This window comes from Pristiophorus japonicus, chromosome 15 (genome assembly GCF_044704955.1).
Source record: "Pristiophorus japonicus isolate sPriJap1 chromosome 15, sPriJap1.hap1, whole genome shotgun sequence".
NCBI lineage: Eukaryota > Metazoa > Chordata > Chondrichthyes > Pristiophoridae > Pristiophorus > Pristiophorus japonicus.
Window position 1 is genome coordinate 95,966,196 of NC_091991.1, and position 18,415 is coordinate 95,984,610.

Consider the following 18,415-nt stretch of genomic DNA (forward strand, 5'->3'; position numbering starts at 1 on the left):
GTCAGGGGAGAGACCGATCCCAGGGTCAGGGGAGAGATCGATTGCAGGGTCAGGGGAGAGATCGATTGCAGGGTCAGGGGAGAGACCGATCCCAGGGTCAGGGGAGAGACCGATCGCAGGGTCAGGGGAGAGACCGATCGCAGGGTCAGGAGAGAGACCGATCTCAGGGTCAGGAGAGAGACCGATCCCAGGGTCAGGGGAGAGACCGATCCCAGGGTCAGGGGAGAGACTGATCCCAGGGTCAGGGGAGAGACCGATCGCAGGGTCAGGGGAGAGACCGATCGCAGGGTCAGGGGAGAGACCGATCGCAGGGTCAGGGGAGAGACCGATCCCAGGGTCCGGGGAGAGACCGATCCCAGGGTCAGGGGAGAGACCGATCCCAGGGTCGGGGGAGAGACCGATCGCAGGGTCGGGGGAGAGATCGATCGCAGGGTCGGGGGAGAGACCGATCCCAGGGTCAGGGGAGAGACCGATCCCAGAGTCAGGGGAGAGATCGATTGCAGGGTCGGGAGAGAGACCGATCCCAGGGTCAGGGGAGAGACCGATCGCATGGTCAGGGGGAGACCGATCCCAGGGTCAGGGGAGAGACCGATCCCAGGGTCAGGGGAGAGACCGATCCCAGAGTCAGGGGAGAGATCGATTGCAGGGTCGGGGGAGAGACCGATCCCAGGGTCAGGGGAGAGACCGATCCTAGGGTCAGGGGAGAGACCGATCCCAGAGTCAGGGGGAGACCGATCCCAGGGTCAGGGGAGAGATCGATCCCAGGGTCAGGGGAGAGACTGATCCCAGGGTCAGGGGAGAGACCGATCCCAGGGTCAGGGGAGAGACCGATCCCCGGGTCAGGGGAGAGACCGATCCCAGGGTCAGGGGAGAGACCGATCCCAGAGTCAGGGGAGAGATCGATTGCAGGGTCGGGGGAGAGACCGATCCCAGGGTCAGGGGAGAGACCGATCCCAGGGTCAGGGGAGACCGATCCCAGAGTCAGGGGGAGACCGATCCCAGGGTAAGGGGAGAGACCGATCCCAGGGTCAGGGGAGAGACCGATCCCAGGGTCAGGGAAGAGACCGATCCCAGGGTCAGGGGAGAGACCGATCCCAGAGTCAGGGGAGAGATCGATTGCAGGGTCGGGAGAGAGACCGATCCCAGGGTCAGGGGAGAGACCGATCCCAGGGTCAGGGGAGAGACCGATCCCAGGGTCAGGGGAGAGACCGATCCCAGGGTCAGGGGAGAGATTGATTGCAGGGTCGGGAGAGAGACCGATCCCAGGGTCAGGGGAGAGACCGATCCCAGGGTCAGGGGAGAGATTGATTGCAGGGTCGGGAGAGAGACCGATCCCAGGGTCAGGGGAGAGACCGTTCGCATGGTCAGGGGAAGACCGATCCCAGGGTCAGGGGAGAGACCGATCCCAGAGTCAGGGGAGAGATCGATTGCAGGGTCGGGGGAGAGACCGATCCCAGGGTCAGGGGAGAGACCGATCCCAGGGTCAGGGGAGACCGATCCCAGAGTCAGGGAGAGACCGATCTCAGGGTCAGGAGAGAGACCGATCCCAGGGTCAGGGGAGAGACCGATCCCAGGGTCAGGGGAGAGACCGATCCCAGGGTCAGGGGAGAGACCGATCCCAGAGTCAGGGGAGAGATCGATTGCAGGGTCGGGAGAGAGACCGATCCCAGGGTCAGGGGACAGACCGTTCGCATGGTCAGGGGGAGACCGATCCCACGGTCAGGGGAGAGACCGATCCCAGGGTCAGGGGAGAGACCGATCCCAGGGTCAGGGGAGAGACTGATCCCAGGGTCAGGGGAGAGACCGATCCCAGGGTCAGGGGAGAGACCGATCCCAGGGTCAGGGGAGAGACTGATCCCAGGGTCAGGGGAGAGATCGATCCCAGGGTCAGGGGAGAGACCGCACTGATCCCAGACCTCTGCTTTCGAGACAAAAGAAAAATCAAACTAGAATCGTTGTTGTCACTGGTCTGACAGCCTGTAACGCCAGTGCTGAAGGGTCACAGAACAGAAGCATTAACTCGGTTTCTCTCTCCACAGATGCTACCTGATCTGCTGAGTATTTCCAGCAGTTTCGGCTTTATTACACCCAGTCACTTACCGTTGTTAAACTTGCCATGTGTGTAGGGCCATGGGGACTGACGCACGATCTGGCCTTCCTCCTCTCTCACTCCCCCAGCAGCATGGAAAGCCTACATAAGAACATAACAACATAAGAAATAGGAATAGGCTCCTCGAGCCTGCTCCGCCATTTAATACGATCATGGCTGATCTGATCATGGACTCAGCTCCACTTCCCTGCCCGCTCCCCATAACCCCTTATCCCCTTATCGGTTAAGAAACTGTCTATCTCTGTCTTAAATTTATTCAATGTCCCAGCTTCCACAGCTCTCCAAGGCAGCGAATTCCACAGATTTACAACCCTCTGAAAGAAGAAATTCCTGCTCATCTCAGTTTTAAATGGGCAGCACCTTATTCTAAGATCATGCCCTCTAGTTCTAGTCTCCCCTATCAGTGGAAACATCCTCTCTGCATCCACCTTGTCAAGCTCTCTCATAATCTTTTACGTTTCGATAAGATCACCCCTCATTCTTCTGAATTCCAATGAGTAGAGGCCCAACCTACTCAACCTTTCCTCATAAGTCAACCCCCTCATCTCCGGAATCAACCTAGTGAACCCTCTCTGAACTGCCTCCAAAGCACGTATATACTTTCGTAAATATGGAAACCAAAACTGTACGCAGTATTCCAGGTGTGGCCTCACCAATACCCTGTATAAATGTAGCAAGACTTCCCTGCTTTTATACTCCATCCCCTTTGCAATAAAGGCCAGGATTCCATTGGTCTTCCTGATCACTTGCTGTACCTGCATACTATCCTTTTGTGTTTCATGCACAAGTAACCCCAGGTCCCGCTGCACTGCAGCACTTTGCAATCTTTCTCCATTTAAATAATAATTTGCTCTTTGATTTTTTTTCTGTCAAAGTGCATGACCTCCTCACACTTTCCAACATTATACTCCATCTGCCAAATTTTTTCACACTCACTTAGTCTGTCTATGTCCTTTTGCAGATTTGTTGTGTCCTCCTCACTTTGCTTTTCATCGAAACATAGAAAATAGGAGCAGTAGTAGGCCATTCGGCCCTTCGAGTCTGCACAGCCATTCAGTATGATCATGGCTGATCCTCTATCTCAACACCATATTCTCACTTTTCCCCCATACCCCTTTATGCCTTTTGTTTCTAGAAATCTATCTATCTCCCTCTTAAATATATTCAATGACTTGGCCTCCACAGCCTTCTGTGGTAGAGAATTCCACAGTTTCACCACCCTGAGTGAAAAAGTTTCTCCTCATAGAAACATGGAAATTTACAGTGGGGAAGGAGGCCATTTCGGCCCAGCGTGTCTGCGCCAGCCAACAAAGAGCCACACGGCCCTCGGTCAGCAGCCCTAAAGGTTACATTCAAACCCATGAACAATGACAGAAAAGCAAAAAGCACCCAGCCCAACTGCTAGTCAACTTAGAACCTCTTTCAGCTTGTGCAGGTGGTCGGTGGTGTCACAACCGGTGATCAGGATGTCGTCTTGAAACACAACGGTATGCGGAACCGATTTCAGCAGACTCTCCAGCATTCCTCTGGAAGATGGCAGCAGCCGAGCGAATCCCAAACGGTTACCTGTGGTATATGATCCTTTGTGCGTGTTGATGCACGTCAATCTTTTCGAAGATTCAGCCAGCTCCTGTGGGCGGAGATAAGGTCCAACTTGGTGAACGACTTCCCTCCGGCTAACGTTGCGAACAGGTCATCCGCTTTGGGTAGCGGGTACTGGTCCTGTAACGAGACTTTGTTGATTGTTACCTTGTAGTCTCTGCAGGTTCTGACCGTGCCATCGCTTTTCAACACCGGAACAATTGGACCGGCCCACTCGTTGAACTCGACTGGCGATATGATTCCCTCTCGTTGAAGTCTGTCCAGTTCGATCTCGACTTTCTCCCTCGTCATATATGGAACCACTCGAACCTTGTGATGAACAGGCCTTGCACCGGGGACTAGATGGATCTGCACTTTGGCGCCTGTGAAGTTGCCGATGCCTGGTTCAAATAGCGACGGAAACTTGCTCAGCACTTGGGCGCACGAGGCATCATCCACTGAAGATAGTGCTTTGATGTCGTCCCAGTTCCATCGAATCATTCCCAGCCAGCTTCTGCCAAATAGCGTTGGGCCATCGCCTGGTACAAACCACAGTGATAAATCATGCACAGCTCCATCGTACGATACCTTAACTGCTGCATTGCCAATAACTGGTATGAGCTCTTTGGTGTAGGTACGCAGCTTTGTCTGAATCAGGCTCAGTTTGGGCCTTTGTGCCTTGTTGCCCTACAGCTTCTCAAAAGCCTTCTGGCTCATAATTGACTGACTTGTCCCCGTGTCTAACTCCATTGATATCGGAATACAGTTCAATTTGACTTTCAGCATAATAGTAGGGCTCTTGGTGGTGAAGGTGTGGACCCCATACTCTTCTTCCACGGGTTGAGTTGCTTCTCGTTTGTTCTGCGTGATCAACGCCGGATCGATCATCCTCTGCCGACTCTGCCACGTGGTGATTCGCAGCACTCTTGCACATTCGCTGGAGGTGCCCCATTGTTTCGCAGCCTTTGCACACGTAGTGCTTGAATCGACGTTGATGGGCTCGATGATTACCCCCGCAGCGCCAACATGGTGCTAATGGATTTGCATTCACGCCTGATGGTGGACTCTGAGTCATCCTAGGTCTTGCAGCTGCAGGCGTGTAGACCCTGCCATATACAGTTCTGCCTGCTAGTGACATTATTTTATGCACAGTACTTGCTGGTGAGCTCCGATGCTGGGAAGATATCTGTCTGGTATTATCGCTCGTGGATATGAAAGCCTGGGCTATCGTGATGGTCTTGCTCAGGTCTAGGGATTCGGCGGACAGCAGCTTGCGAAGAATGACCTCGTGGCCGATGCCAAGCACAAAAAAGCCCCGCAGCATTTCCCCCCAAAATCCAGCAAATTCACAAGTTCCTACAAGGCGTCTCAGGTCGGCGACATAACGCGCCACGTCCTGGCCCTCGGAGCGGTGGTGCGTGTAGAAGCGATACCTGGCCATTAAGACGCTCTCCTTCGGCTTGAGGTGTTCCCGAACCAGCGTACACAACTCTGTATATGTCTTCTCCGCTGGTTTCTTCGGTGCTAGCAGATTTTTGATGAGGCCAAATATTGTTGACCCACACACGGTGAGGAGAATCGCCCTGCGCTTGATCGCTTTATTATCCCCATCCAGCTCGTTGTCCACAAAGTACTGTTCGAGACACTCAACGAAGGCTTCCCAATCATCACCCTCTACAAATCTCTCTAATATACCAATGGCAGCCATGACCATGTGAAAGTTAGTAATCTGTTACTCGTCGCCAATTGTTAAGTATGGAAGAACTCAACAAGACTGAGTATTGTGAGCTAAAACTGATGTGACCTTAGTCTCTTTAATACAACTTCAGAGTGCCTAAGCAGCATGGGCAGTCAACCTTTTATACTCCCTTCCACAAGGTGTGCAGGTGACCCTTGGGCCTCCAACAGTTGCGCCCTCTGGTGGCAAGTCTTACATAGTTACAATGTTTACATACATAACAGCAAGTATATCCTTTCTTGGGTAATGAGACCAAAACTGCACACTCCAGTGCAGTCTCACCAAGGCCCTGTACACCTGTCGTCAGACATACTTGCTCCTGTACTCAAATCTTCTTGCAATGAAGGCCAACATATCATTTGCCTTCCTAACTTGCTGCATGTTTGCTTTCAATGACTGGTGTACAAGGACACCCAGGTCCCTCTGTACATCGACACTTCCCAAGCCATCACCATTTAAATAATACTTTGTCCTTATGTTTTTCCTACCAAAGTGGACATTTATTCTTGTTATACTGCATCTGCCATGTGTTTGCCCACTCACTCAACCTATCTAAATGGCCTTGCAGCGTCTTTACATCCACCTCACAACTCACAATCCCACCGAGTTTTGTGACGTCAGCAAACTTGGAAATATTACATTTGGTTCCCTCATCCAAATCATTTATATATATTGTGAATAGCTGAAACCCAAGCACTGATTCATGTGGTACCCCAAAAAAGTCACTGCCCGCCACCCCAAAAAAGACCCATTTATTCCTACTCTCTGTTTCCTGTCAATTAACCAATCTTCAATCCATGCCAATACATTACCCCAAATCCTACATGCTTTAATTTTGCACACTAACCTCTTATGTGGGACTTTATTAAAGGCCTTCTGAAAATCCAAATACACTACATCTACTGGTTCACCCTTATCTATTCTATCAGTTACATACTCAAAAAACTCCAGTAGGTTTGTCAAACATGATTTTCCTTTCATAAATCCATGTTGACTTTGTTTAATCCCGTTGATATTATCTAAGTGTGCCGTTTTCACATCCTTTATAATAGACTCCAGCATTTTCCCTACTACTGATGTTAGGCTAACCGGTCTGTAGTTCCCTGTTTTCTCTCTCCCTCCTTTTTTAAATAGTGGGGTTACATTTGCCACCCTCCAATCTGCAGGTATTGTTATATAATCTATAGAATTTGGGAAGATGGCAACCAATGTATCTACTATTTCCATGGCTACCTCTTTTAGTACTCTGGGATGCAGATTATCAGGCCCTGGGGATTTATCGGCCTTCAGTCCCATTAGTTTCTCCAGCACTATTTTCTTACTAATAATCATTTCCTTTAATCCCTCTTGCTCACTAGACCCTTGGTTCCCTAGCATTTCTGGGACATTATTTGTGTCCTCTTCCATGAAGATAGAACCGAAGTATTTATTTAATTGTTCTGCCATTTTCTTGTTCCCCATCACAAATTCCCCCGTTTCTGTCTGTAAAGGACCTACATTTGTCTTCACTAATCATTTTCTTTTACATACTTGTAGAAACTTTTGCAGTCGGTTTTTATGTTCCTTGCAAGTTTACTCTCATACTCTATTTTTCCCTTCTTAATCAATCTCTTTGTCCTTTTTTGCTGAATTCTTAACTGCTCCCAATCCTCAGGCTTGCTACTTTTTCTGGCAACTTTGTATAACTCCTCTTTGGATCTAATACTATTCTTAATTTCTTTTGTTAGCCATGGTTGGGCCACTATTCCTTTTGTGTTTTTCGCCAGAAAGGAATGTATAACTGTTGCAATTCATGTATTCGTTCCTTAAATGTTAGCCATTGCCTATCCACTGTCATGCCTTTTAATGAATCTTCCCAATCTATCATAGCCAATTCATTTCTCATACCTTCGTAGTTTTCTTTCTTTAGATTTAGGACCCTAGTTTCTGATTGAACTACTTCACTTTTCATCTTAATAAAGAATTCAATCATGTTATGGTCACTCTTCCCTAAAGGACCAGCACAACAAGACTGTTAATTAACCCCTTCTCATTACACAATACCCAATCTAGGATAGCCTGTTCCCTAGTAGGCTCCTCAACATACTGGTCTAAAAACCATCTCGTACACACTCCAGGAATTCATCTTCCACAGTATTATTACTAATTTGGTTTGGTCAGTTTACATGTAGATTAAAATCAAGCACAATTACTGTAGTAACCTTGCTACATGCCACTCTAATTTCCTGTTTGATGCCGCCCCCTACACTACCACTACTGTTTGGAGGCCTTTAGACAACTCCCACAAATGTTTTCTGCCCCTTGGTGCTCCTAAGCTCCACCCAAACTGATTGTACATCTTGATTTTCTGAGCCAATATCCTTTCTCACTATTGCTCTGATTTCATCCTTTACTGACAATACCACCCCACCCCCTCTTCTTTTTTGCCTGTCCTTCCTAAATATCGAATATCCTTGGATATTCAGTTCCCAACCCTGGTCACCCTGCAACCATGTCTCTGTAATTGCAACTATATCGTATTCGTTTACATCTATTTGCGCTGTTAATTCATCTACCTTATTACAGATGCTCCGTGCATTCAGATGCAATGCTTTATATCATCAGCAAACTTGGCTAAGTTACACTCGGTCCTTTCTTCCAAGTCGTTAATAAAGATTGTAAATAGTTGGAGTCCCAGCACTGATCCCTGCGGCACCTCACTAGTTACTGATTGCCAACCCGAGAATGAACTATTTATCCCGACTCTCTGTTTTCCGTTAGTTAGCCAATCCTCTATCCATGCTAATATATTACCCACAACCCCATGAACTTTTATCTTGTGCAGTAACCTTTTATGTGGCACCTTGTCAAATGCCTTCTGGAAATCCAAATACACCACATCCACTGGTTCCCCTTTATCCACCCTGTTCGTTACATCCTCAAAGAATGCCAGCAAATTTGTCAAACATGACTTCCCCTTCATAAATCCATGCTGACTCTGCCTGACCGAATTATGCTTTTCTAAATGTCCTGCTACTGTTTCTTTAACAATGGACTCCAACATTTTCCCAACCATAGATGTTAGGCTAACTGGTCTATAGTTTCCTGCTTTTTGTCTGCCTCCTTTTTTTTTTTAAATAGGGGCACTACATTTGCAGTTTTCCAATCTGCTGCGACCTCCCCAGAATCCAGGGAATTTTGGTAAATTACAACCAATGCATCCACTATCCCTGCCGCTACTTCTCAAGACCATAGAATGCAAACTATTAGGTCCAGGGGATTTATCCGCCTTTAGTCCCATTATCTTACTGAGTACCACCTCCTTAGTGATTGTGATTGTGTTAAGTCCCTCCCACCCCATGCCAGTTCAATGGATATATACAAGAGGGAGTTAGATCTGGCCTGGCTAAAGGAATCAAGGGGTATGGAGAGAAAGCAGGAAAGGGGTACTGAGGTGAGTATCAACCATGATCTTATTAAATGGTGGTGCAGGCTTGAAGGGCCGAATGGCCTACTCCTGCACCTATTTTCTATGTTTCTATAGTCCCTTGACTATTCACTGTTGGGATATTGTTTGTGTCCTCTACTGTAAAGACTGATACAAAATATTTGTTCAGTGTTTCTGCCATCTCCATGTTCCCCATTACTAATTCCCTGGTCTCGTCCTCTAAGGGACCAATATTTATTTTAGCCACTATTTTCCTTTTTATATACCTGTAGAAACTCTTGCTATCTGTTTTTATATATCGCGCTAGTTTACTTTCATAATCTATCTTCCCTTTCTTAATCATTTTTTTAGTCATTCTTTGCTGGCTTTAAAAGCTTCCCAATCTTCTGTCCTCCCATTAGTTTTGGCCACTTTGTATGCCTTTGTTTTTAATTGGATACTGTCCTTTATTTCTTTATTTAGCCATGGATGGCTATCTTTTCTTTTACATCCTTTTTTCCTCAGTGGAATATATTTTTCTTGAGAGTTGTGAAATATCTCCTTAAATGTACGCCACTGTTCATCAACCATCCTATTTTCTTTAGCCAACTCTGCCCTCATCATCATCATAGTCAATCCCTCGGAATCGAAGAAGATTTGCTTCCACTCCTGAAGTGAGTTCTTTGGTGGCTGAACAGTCCAATACGAGAGCCATAGACTCTGTCACAGATGGGACAGATAGTCGTTGAGGGAAGGGGTGGGTGGGACTGGTTTGCCGCATGCTCTTTCCGCTGCCTGCGTTTCATTTCTGCATGCTCTCAGCATTGAGACTCAGCGCCCTCCAGGATGCACTTCCTCCACTTAGGGCGGTTTTGGGCCAGGGACTCCCAAGTGTCAGTGGGGATGTCGCACTTTATCAGGGAGGCTTTGAGGGTGCCCTTGTAGCGTTCCCTCTGCACACCTTTGGCTCGTTTTGCCGTGAAGGAGCTCCAAATAGAGCACTTGCTTTGGGAGTCTCGTGTCTGGCATGCGAACTATGTGGCCTGCCCAGCAGAGCTGATCAAGTGTGGTCCAGTGGGAACCTGTTTAATCTTCGCCGTCTCCAGGCCAGATCTAAGACCACCCCAACCTCTGTGGTCGAGCTACAGTACGCGGACGACGCCTGCGTCTGCGCACATACAGAGGCTGAACTCCAGGACATAGTCGACATATTTACTGAGGTGTACGAAAGCATGGGCCTTATGCTAAACATCCGTAAGACAAAGGTCCTCCACCAGCCTGTCCTCACCGCACAGCACTGCCCCCCAGTCATCAAGATCCACGGCGCGGCCCTGGACACCGTGGACCACTTCCCATATCTCTGGAGCCTCCTATCAACAAGAGCAGGCTTCGACGACGAGATTCAACACTGCTTCCAGTGTGCCAGTGCAGCCTTCGGCCGTTTGAAGACCAGGCCCTCAAAACTGCCACCAAGCTCATGGTCTACAGGGCTGTAGTAATATCTGCCCTCCTGTATGGCTCAGAGACATGGACCATGTAGAACAGACACCTCAAGTTGCTGGAGAAATATCACCAACGTTGTCTCCGCAAGATCCTACAAATCCCCTGAGAGCACAGGCGCATCAACATCAGCGTCCTCGTCCAGGCTAACATCCCCAGCATTGAAACTCTGCCCTCATACCCTCATTGTCTCCTTTATTTAAGCTTAGTACGCTGGTTTGAGATCCAACTTTCTCACCCTCCATCTTAATTTGAAATTCAACCTTGCTATGATCACTCATTCCGAGGGGATCCTTTACTAGGAGATTGTTTATTAATCCTGCCTCATTACACAGGACCAGATCCAAGATAGCAATTGATATCAACATTTGCTTTTGTGCTGGAATCCTCCAATGACCTGACTTTTGCCTCCCTCATTTCTTCAGGAGCTGACTGCAAATAGCAAATATGAGAATGGAAAGCATGAGCAATGATATCTACACTGTACACACAGTGGGCAGTGAAATCTATCCTGTATTAGAACATAAGAATTAGGAGCAGGAGTAGTCCATTCGGCCCCTTGAGCCTGCTGCGCCATTCAATAAGATTTTCTCCCTCACTTTCATGCACTATCCCCATATCCCTTGATTCCCATAATATCCAAAAATCTATTCTTCTCTGCTGGAATTTACTCAACAACTGAGTCTCCACAGCTCTTGGTTAAAGATTCCAAAGACTCACCCTCTGAGTGAAGAATGTTCTCCCCATCTCAGTCCTAAATGCCAACCCCTTATTCTGAGACTCCCCTGGTTCTAGACTCTCCAGCCAGGGAAACAACCTCCTTGCATCTACCCTGTCAAGCCCTGTAAGAGTTTTGTATGTTTCAATGAGATCACTTCTCATTCTCCTAAACTCTAGAGATTAAAGGTCTAGTCTACTCAATCTCTCCTCATAGGACAATCCCCCCCATCCCAGGAATCAGTCTGGATAACCTTCGTTGCACTCCCTCTATGGCAAGTATATCTTTCCTTAGGCAAGGAGACCAAAACTGCACACAATACTCCAGGTGCGGTCTCACCAGGCTGCTATATAATTGCAGTAAGACGTCTTTACTCTTATACTCAAATCTTCTTGTAATAAAGGCCAACATATTATTTGCTTTCTTAATTGCTTGCTGTACCTGCATCTTAACTTTCAGTGATTCATGTACAAGGACACCCAGGTCCCTCTGAACACCAAAAATTCCCAATCTCTCACCATTTAAAAAATACTCTGCTTTTCTATTTTTTGAATCAAAATGGATAACTTCACATTTCTCTATGTTATATTCCATTTGCCACACTCTTGCCCACTCACTTGGCCTGTCTACATCCCCTTGAAGTCTCACAACTTACATTCCCACCTAGCTTTGTATCATCAGCAAACGTGGATATATTACATTTGGTTCCCTCAATGAGTTCCCTCATTGATATAGATTGTGAATAGCTGGGGCCCAAGCACCAATTCTTGCATACCCCACTAGTTACAGCCTGCCAACCTGAAACTGACCCATTTATTCCTATCCCTGTTTTCTGTCCGTTAACCAATCCTCAATCCATGCTAATATATTACCCCCAATCCCATGAGTCCTAATTTTGTTCAATAACCTCTTATGTGGCACCTTATCGAATGCCTTCTGAAAATCCAAATGCACCACATCCACTGGTTCCCCGTTATCTATTCTGCTAGTTACAACCTTAAAAAACTGTAACAGATTTGTCAAACGTGATTTCCCTTTCATAAATCCCTGTTGACTCTGCCCAATCCTATTATTATTTTCTAAGTGCCCTGTTACCACATCCTTAATAATAGACTCCAGCATTTTCCCTGCTAGTGATGTCAGGCTAACTAGTCTGTAGTTCCCCATTTTCTCTCTCCCTCCTTTCTTAAATAGCGGGGTTACATTTGCTACCTTCCAATCTGTGAGAACCATTCTAGAATCTATGGAAGTTTGGAAGATGACAACCAATGCATCCACACTTTGTCTACAGCCACCTCTTTCAAAACTCTAGGATATAGGCCATCAGGTCCGGGGGATTTATCGGCTTTCATTCCTATTAATTTCTCCAGTACTATTTTTTTACTAATACTAATTTCTTTCCGCTCCTTATTCTTGTTAGACCACTATTTCCGGGAGGTTTTTCGTGTCTTCTTCTGTGAAAACAGACACAAAGTCTCTGCCATTTCCCTATTCCCCATTATAATTTCTCCTGTCTCAGCCTGTAAGGGACCCACATTTACTTTTGCTAATCTTTTCCTTTTTACATACCTATAGAGGCCCGTCAGCCTAACCTCAGTGGTGGGAAAATTATTGGAAAAATCCTAAAGGACAAGATTTCTACATTTAGAAAGGCAAGGATTAATCAGGGACAGTCAGCAGGGATTTGTTAAGGGTAAGATCATGTTTGACTAAACTGACTGAATTTTTCGAAGAGGTAACCAGGAGGGTTGATGAGGGTAACTATGTAGTGTATATGGACTTTAGCAAAGCTTTTGATAAGGTCCCACATGGCAGACTGGTCATGAAGGTTTAAGCCCATGGGATCCAGGGCAAAGTGGCAAGTTGGATGCAAAATTGGCTTAGAGGTAGGAAGCAAAGGGTAATGGCTGCTGGTTGTTTTTGTGACTGGAATGATGTATCCAGTGGGGTTCCACAGGGCTCAGTACTGGGTCCCTTGCTTTTTGTGGTATATATCAATGATCTAGATTTGAATATAGGGAGTATGATTAAGAAGTTTGCAGATGACACTAAAATTGGCTGTGTAGTTGATAATGAAGAGGAAAGTCATGGACTACAGGAGGATATCAATCTACTGGTCAGGTGGGCAGAGCAGTGGCAAATGGAACTTAATTCAGAGAAGTGTGAGGTGATGCACTTGGGGCGGGCTAATAAGGAAAGGGTATACACATTAAGCGGTAGGCCACTTAATAGTGTAGATGAACAAAGGGACCTTGGAGTGTTTGTCCACAGAACTCTTTTTGGGAGAAAATTAAAACATGAAATCATTAAATGGTGTCCCCCCGATCTGGGGGCGCACCAAACATTTCCAAGGCCCTTTTTTTCCTGTTTTTTTTTAAAGTTTTTTTTTTGGGCACTAAAATCATATATTTTTCCTCCAAGTGCCCCCTATAAAAGGGGAGGGGGGACACTAAAAATACCAGCAATTAAAAAAAAATTTAACTTTAAAACATAAAATCAAATTAAAATTTGGTTGCCGGGCGTGATGATGCACTCCAGTCCCTCCGGTGCCCACCTCTCGCGGAAGGCCGCGAGCGTACCGGTGGACACCGCGTGCTCCATCTCCAAGGACACCCTGGCGCGGATGTACGCGCGGAAGAGAGGCAGGCAGTCAGGTTGAACGACCCCCTCGACCACCCGCTGCCTGGACCGGCTGATGGCACCCTTGGCCGTGCCCAGGAGCAGTCCTACGAGGAGGCCCTCGGACCTACCCGCTCCCCTCCGCACAGGGTGCCCAAAGATCAGGAGTGTGGGACTGAAGTGCAGCCAGAATTTCAAGGCCAGCCCCTTAAAATAACAAAACAGGGGCTGCAACCTCGTGCATTCAATAAAAACATGGAACACGGACTCTTCCAGACCGCAGAAATTGCAGGCGGCCTGGGAGCCCGTGAACCGGCTTAAAAATGTGTTGCACGGCACTGCTCCCTGCACCACCCTCCAGGCCAAGTCCCCGACAAATAGTGGGAGGACTCCAGCGTAGAGTGCTCTCCATCGGGGACCCCCGCCTCCTCCGGATGGCAAGATGGTACGCCATGGCGTGTCCGGACGGCAGGCGAGGATGGCAAAGTTGAGAGTGTGCAGGAGCAGCCCGTACAGGAAACCCCTCCGCGTGGAACTGAAAGGCACGGAGGGGATTTCCTCGAGGCGGCTCAAGTTGTGAGGCGCCGGCCCCCGAGGGAGGTTCCGGGGTTTGGCGCCGATGAGGAATTCCGTCCGGACGGGGGTCAGTTCGGACGGGATCTCCCCACGTGCTTGAGCCTCCTCGATGCACCTAACAGAGTCAGGGCCCAGAGCTGTTTTTAGTGACTCGATGGCATCGGCCGCGCGGCGGACGTTGGCGGAATTTAGGCGTCGCGCCAGCGTATCTGGTGCCATCCAGGCCGCTCCTCCGCCATCGAGCAGGTCCATGACCCTGGTCACCTCACCAGCCACAGCCCTCTCGTCCGACCGCCACCTAAAACCTCGGTCGTGGAGATACGGATTCCCGAGCAGCGGCTCCTACAGGACAGCCGCCACTCCAGCCGGTGGAGAGCTGCGCTTGGTGGAGACTTTGTTCCAGACCCTGATGAGTTCCCTGTAAAAGACAGGCAGCTCCTGAAAGGCGGTACTGACGCCCCCCCGAGCTCACAAACCGGAGCTGCGTGTCGTAGTTGAGGCCGTGCTGCTGGCGGAAGAAATACGTCGCCAGAGCACGCCACCTAGGAGGGGGCTCAACGTAAAGGTATCTCTGCAGGGTCTGAAGACGGAAAGTCGCGAGCTGGGTGCTGACGCACACCAACGACTGACCGCCCTCCCCAAGCGGGAGACTCAAGACCGCGGCAGAGACCCAGTGCTTCCTGTTGTTCCAGAAGAAGTCCACCAGCTTCTTCTGTATCTTGGTGACAAACGCAGGGGGAGGGGTCAAAGTGACCAGCCGGTACCACAGCATGGCGGCCACCAGCTGGTTTATGACTAGCGCTCGGCCCCTGTAGGACAGCACTCGGAGCAGTCCTGTCCAGCGACCTAGGCGAGCGGCGACCTTGGCCTCCAGCTCCTGCCAGTTCGCCGGCCAGGCTTCCTCGTCGGGGCTAAGGTAGACTCCCAGATAGAGGAGATGGGTCGTGCTCCAGGCAAAAGGCCTCAGCTCCTCCGGCAGGGAGTCCACCCGCCACTGACCCACCAGGAGTCCGGAACATTTCTCCCAGTTGATCCTGGCAGAGGATGCGGCCGAGTAAATCTCCTGGCACTCACGCATCCTCCGCAGGTCAGCGGGATCCTCTACCAGCCCCGTCAACCTCGTCCGCAGGAGGCGCAGGAAAGGCTCCACGCAGATGGCATATAACTGGCCGGACATGGGGCATCCCTGGCGCACCCCTCTCCCAAAGCGAAGGGGCGCCGTCAAGGACCCGTTAACCTTTATCAGACACTCCGCCGCGACGTCCAAAAGTCGGATCCGGGCGACGAAATGCGTCCCGAACCCGAAAGCACGCAGAGTTCCGAACAGATCGTCGTGATCCACCCTGTCGAACGCCTTCTCTTGGTCGAGAGATAGGAAGGCGACCGACAGACCAGCCTCCTGGGAATGATGGATGAAGTCCCGGACCAGATGGATGTTATCGTGGATTGTCCGGCCCGGGACCATGTAGGACTGGTCGGGGTGGATCATGTGGTCCAGCACGGCACCAAGGCGAGCAGACATCGCCCTGGCGAAGATTTTGTAGTCCGTGCTGAGGAGGGAGACCGGGCGCCAGTTCTTAAGGAGGCGGAGATCACCCTTCTTAGGCAGCAGGACAATGACTGCCCTGCGCCAAGAGAGGGGCATCTCCCCGGTCGCCAGACCTTCCCCCAGGACCCGTGCGTAGTCGCCCCCCAGGACGTCCCAGAACACCCTGTGGAACTCCACGGTCAGCCCGTCCAGCCCCGGGGCTTTTCCCCTCGAGAGCCGGTCGAGGGCGCCGGTCAGCTCCGCCAGGCTTAGCGGAGCTTCCAGATTTTCGGCGTCCTCTGGGCTGACCTTCGGCAGGTCCTCCCACAAAACTCTACGCGCTTCCTCGCTGGACGGCTCCGGAGAGAACAGAGCCCCGTAATATTCACGGGCCCTGTTGTTGACGCCCTCCGGATCTGAGACGAGAGAGCCGTCGTCGGCCAGCAGCGTCAAGAGCTGCTTACGGACATCTGCCTTTTTTCCAGCGAGTGAAGAAGGGGGAGCCGCGGTCCAGATCCCGCAGCAACCGGATCCGCGACCTCACGAACGTGCCTCGGGACCCGACGAGCTGCAGGTCCTTCAGCGCGGCCTTCTTCGCTTCGTACACCATTCGCAGGGCCGGGTCCTGGACGACTTGACCGAGACGGGACTCCAGGTCGAGCACCTCTTTTTCTAGGCGCCTGACCCTGGCCGCCCGTCTCTTGGTCGACCCCCTCGCGTACTCTTGACAGAAGATGCAGACGTGAGCCTTGCCCACGTCCCACCATAGCCTCAAGGAGGGGAAGCCCCCCCTGCTTCCTTCTCTAGTCGGACCAGAATCGACGGAACGAGTCCTGGAACCGCACGTCCTCCAGCAGCTGGTTGTTAAAATGCCAGTACGCGGACCCCGTCCTCGCGCGGAGCGAAGCGAGCTCCGCCCACACCAGGTGGTGGTCCGAACACGGCACCGGTCGCATGGAGGCCGCCGGGACGTAGGAAACGTACGCCCGAGACACGTAAAGGCGGTCGACTCTGGACCATCCTACTCCAGGCCTCACCCAAGTAAAGGCGCTGGAGTCGGGATGGAGATTTCGCCAGACATCCACCAAGTCGAAGGACCCGACCAGGTCCCTCAACTTCTCCATCGCCGTCATGCTCTGTGGGGCACCGGAGCGGTCCCTCGCCTCGAGGGTGCAGTTAAAATCCCCCCCGAGGACAATGCAGTCGCCGACGTCGACGGAGCCAAGAAGAGCGGACACTTCTTCGAAGAATCGCGTTTGCTGCGGGCCGGGCTGAGGGGCGTACACGTTCACGAGATGGAGCGGCACGTCCCCCAGGCGAACCGTTACGTGCAGCAAGCGGCCTGGCACGGGCTCCTCGACCCCCAAGATCTCCGGCTGAAAATGCAGGGCCAACAAGATGGCCACCCCACAAGAAGTGGTAGTGAGGTGGCTCATGCGGACCTCTCCTTGCCATTCCAGGAGCCACGTGGCTTCGTCTCCCGGAACGGTATGGGTTTCTTGCAGGAAGCACACCACATATTTCCCCTCCCGCAGGAGCGAAAAATTGTTAAATCTACGGTGTGCCTCTCTGCTGCCGTTGATGTTGAGGCTGGCTATGGTTATCGTCATGACTAGAGCATAGTGCAACCTCTACCTAACCTATTGTGGGGGAGGGAGTGGAGTCGTTTGTTGAACTCCACTCCTTCAGCAGCCCAGCGAGGAACTTTTTGAGCCGGCGCAGCTCAAGGCCTTGCGCCTTTGATAAGGGCCCGCCCGCGGTCATGGTTTTAGCGGCGACGCGGACGGAAGCGATGAGCAGCCCCGGCTCGGACCATCTTTCCCGGGCCAGATGGGCTCGGTTGCGGCGACCCTGGCTCTGGACCAAAAAGTCCCGGAGTTCCTCTACGGGAATGAGGGGGCACGAGGAGATCCACCGCCTCACTGGCGATGGACTCGAGATCTTCTCCCGCGTCCCCCACTGAGTCCCCGTCCTCCTCCGGGAGGTCGCCGCGAGCAGCCGGCCCATCGACCGCACGAGGTACGGCAAACGGCCCGGCCGCTCCATCCGGCCCTGGCTCTGCCCCGATCCCACCCCCAGGATCGTCGGCAGAGGAGTCCCCACTGGGCTCTTTTAAAAGCGGTGCTGGGTCGGGAAGTGACAGCGGAAGGGGTTCCTCCTCCGTCCCAGGAGCCGGGGAAGGCGGAGAGACCTGGCCAAAGTAATTCTCCAGGTCCTCCAAGTACCCCAGCTCCAAAGTAGGGGGCGAGGGTTGTTGTTCTTCCCCCTCCCCACCGCCACCCCCCGGCCCAGCGTGTACAGAATCATTAAAATTGTTAATACTGTGTATTTCTGCCGAGTCGAGCAAGTCCCGGGAGAAGTTGGATATTGGCTGGGCGGCCTCAGGTTCGGTCTTTTCGGCCCCGCCCGCCTCAGTCCCCGGGACGCTCGACCCGGCGGCTACGCATTCCTCCGCTGGCCCCACGCCCCCCACAACAGACAGATCTTTCACGCCATCCCCGGGAGGCAGAGGCTGGGCAGCCTCGACTGCCTCACCCTCCCCGGGGACAGATTCCTCGCGCCTACAGCGCAGTTTGGGGGCGCTGGTGGGGGACGCGGGACACGCGACGGGCACCGACTCCTCCGCGGAGGGATGTTGT

General features: G+C 51.1%; 1 protein-coding gene across 3 annotated transcripts in view; it reads right to left on the reverse strand.

Moving 5' to 3' along the window:
• usp18 (ubiquitin specific peptidase 18) overlaps positions 1-18,415 on the reverse strand; it is a 115,371-nt gene that overhangs the window by 49,241 nt on the left and 47,715 nt on the right. For all 3 annotated transcript variants that reach the window (XR_011596791.1, XM_070900725.1, XM_070900724.1), the window contains exon 3: positions 2,101-2,191. Coding sequence is in view for 2 of the 3 variants with exons in the window: in XM_070900725.1 (XP_070756826.1) it covers positions 2,101-2,191 (91 nt within the window). In the remaining variant the exon portion in view is untranslated. The remainder of the gene's footprint in view (positions 1-2,100; positions 2,192-18,415) is intronic.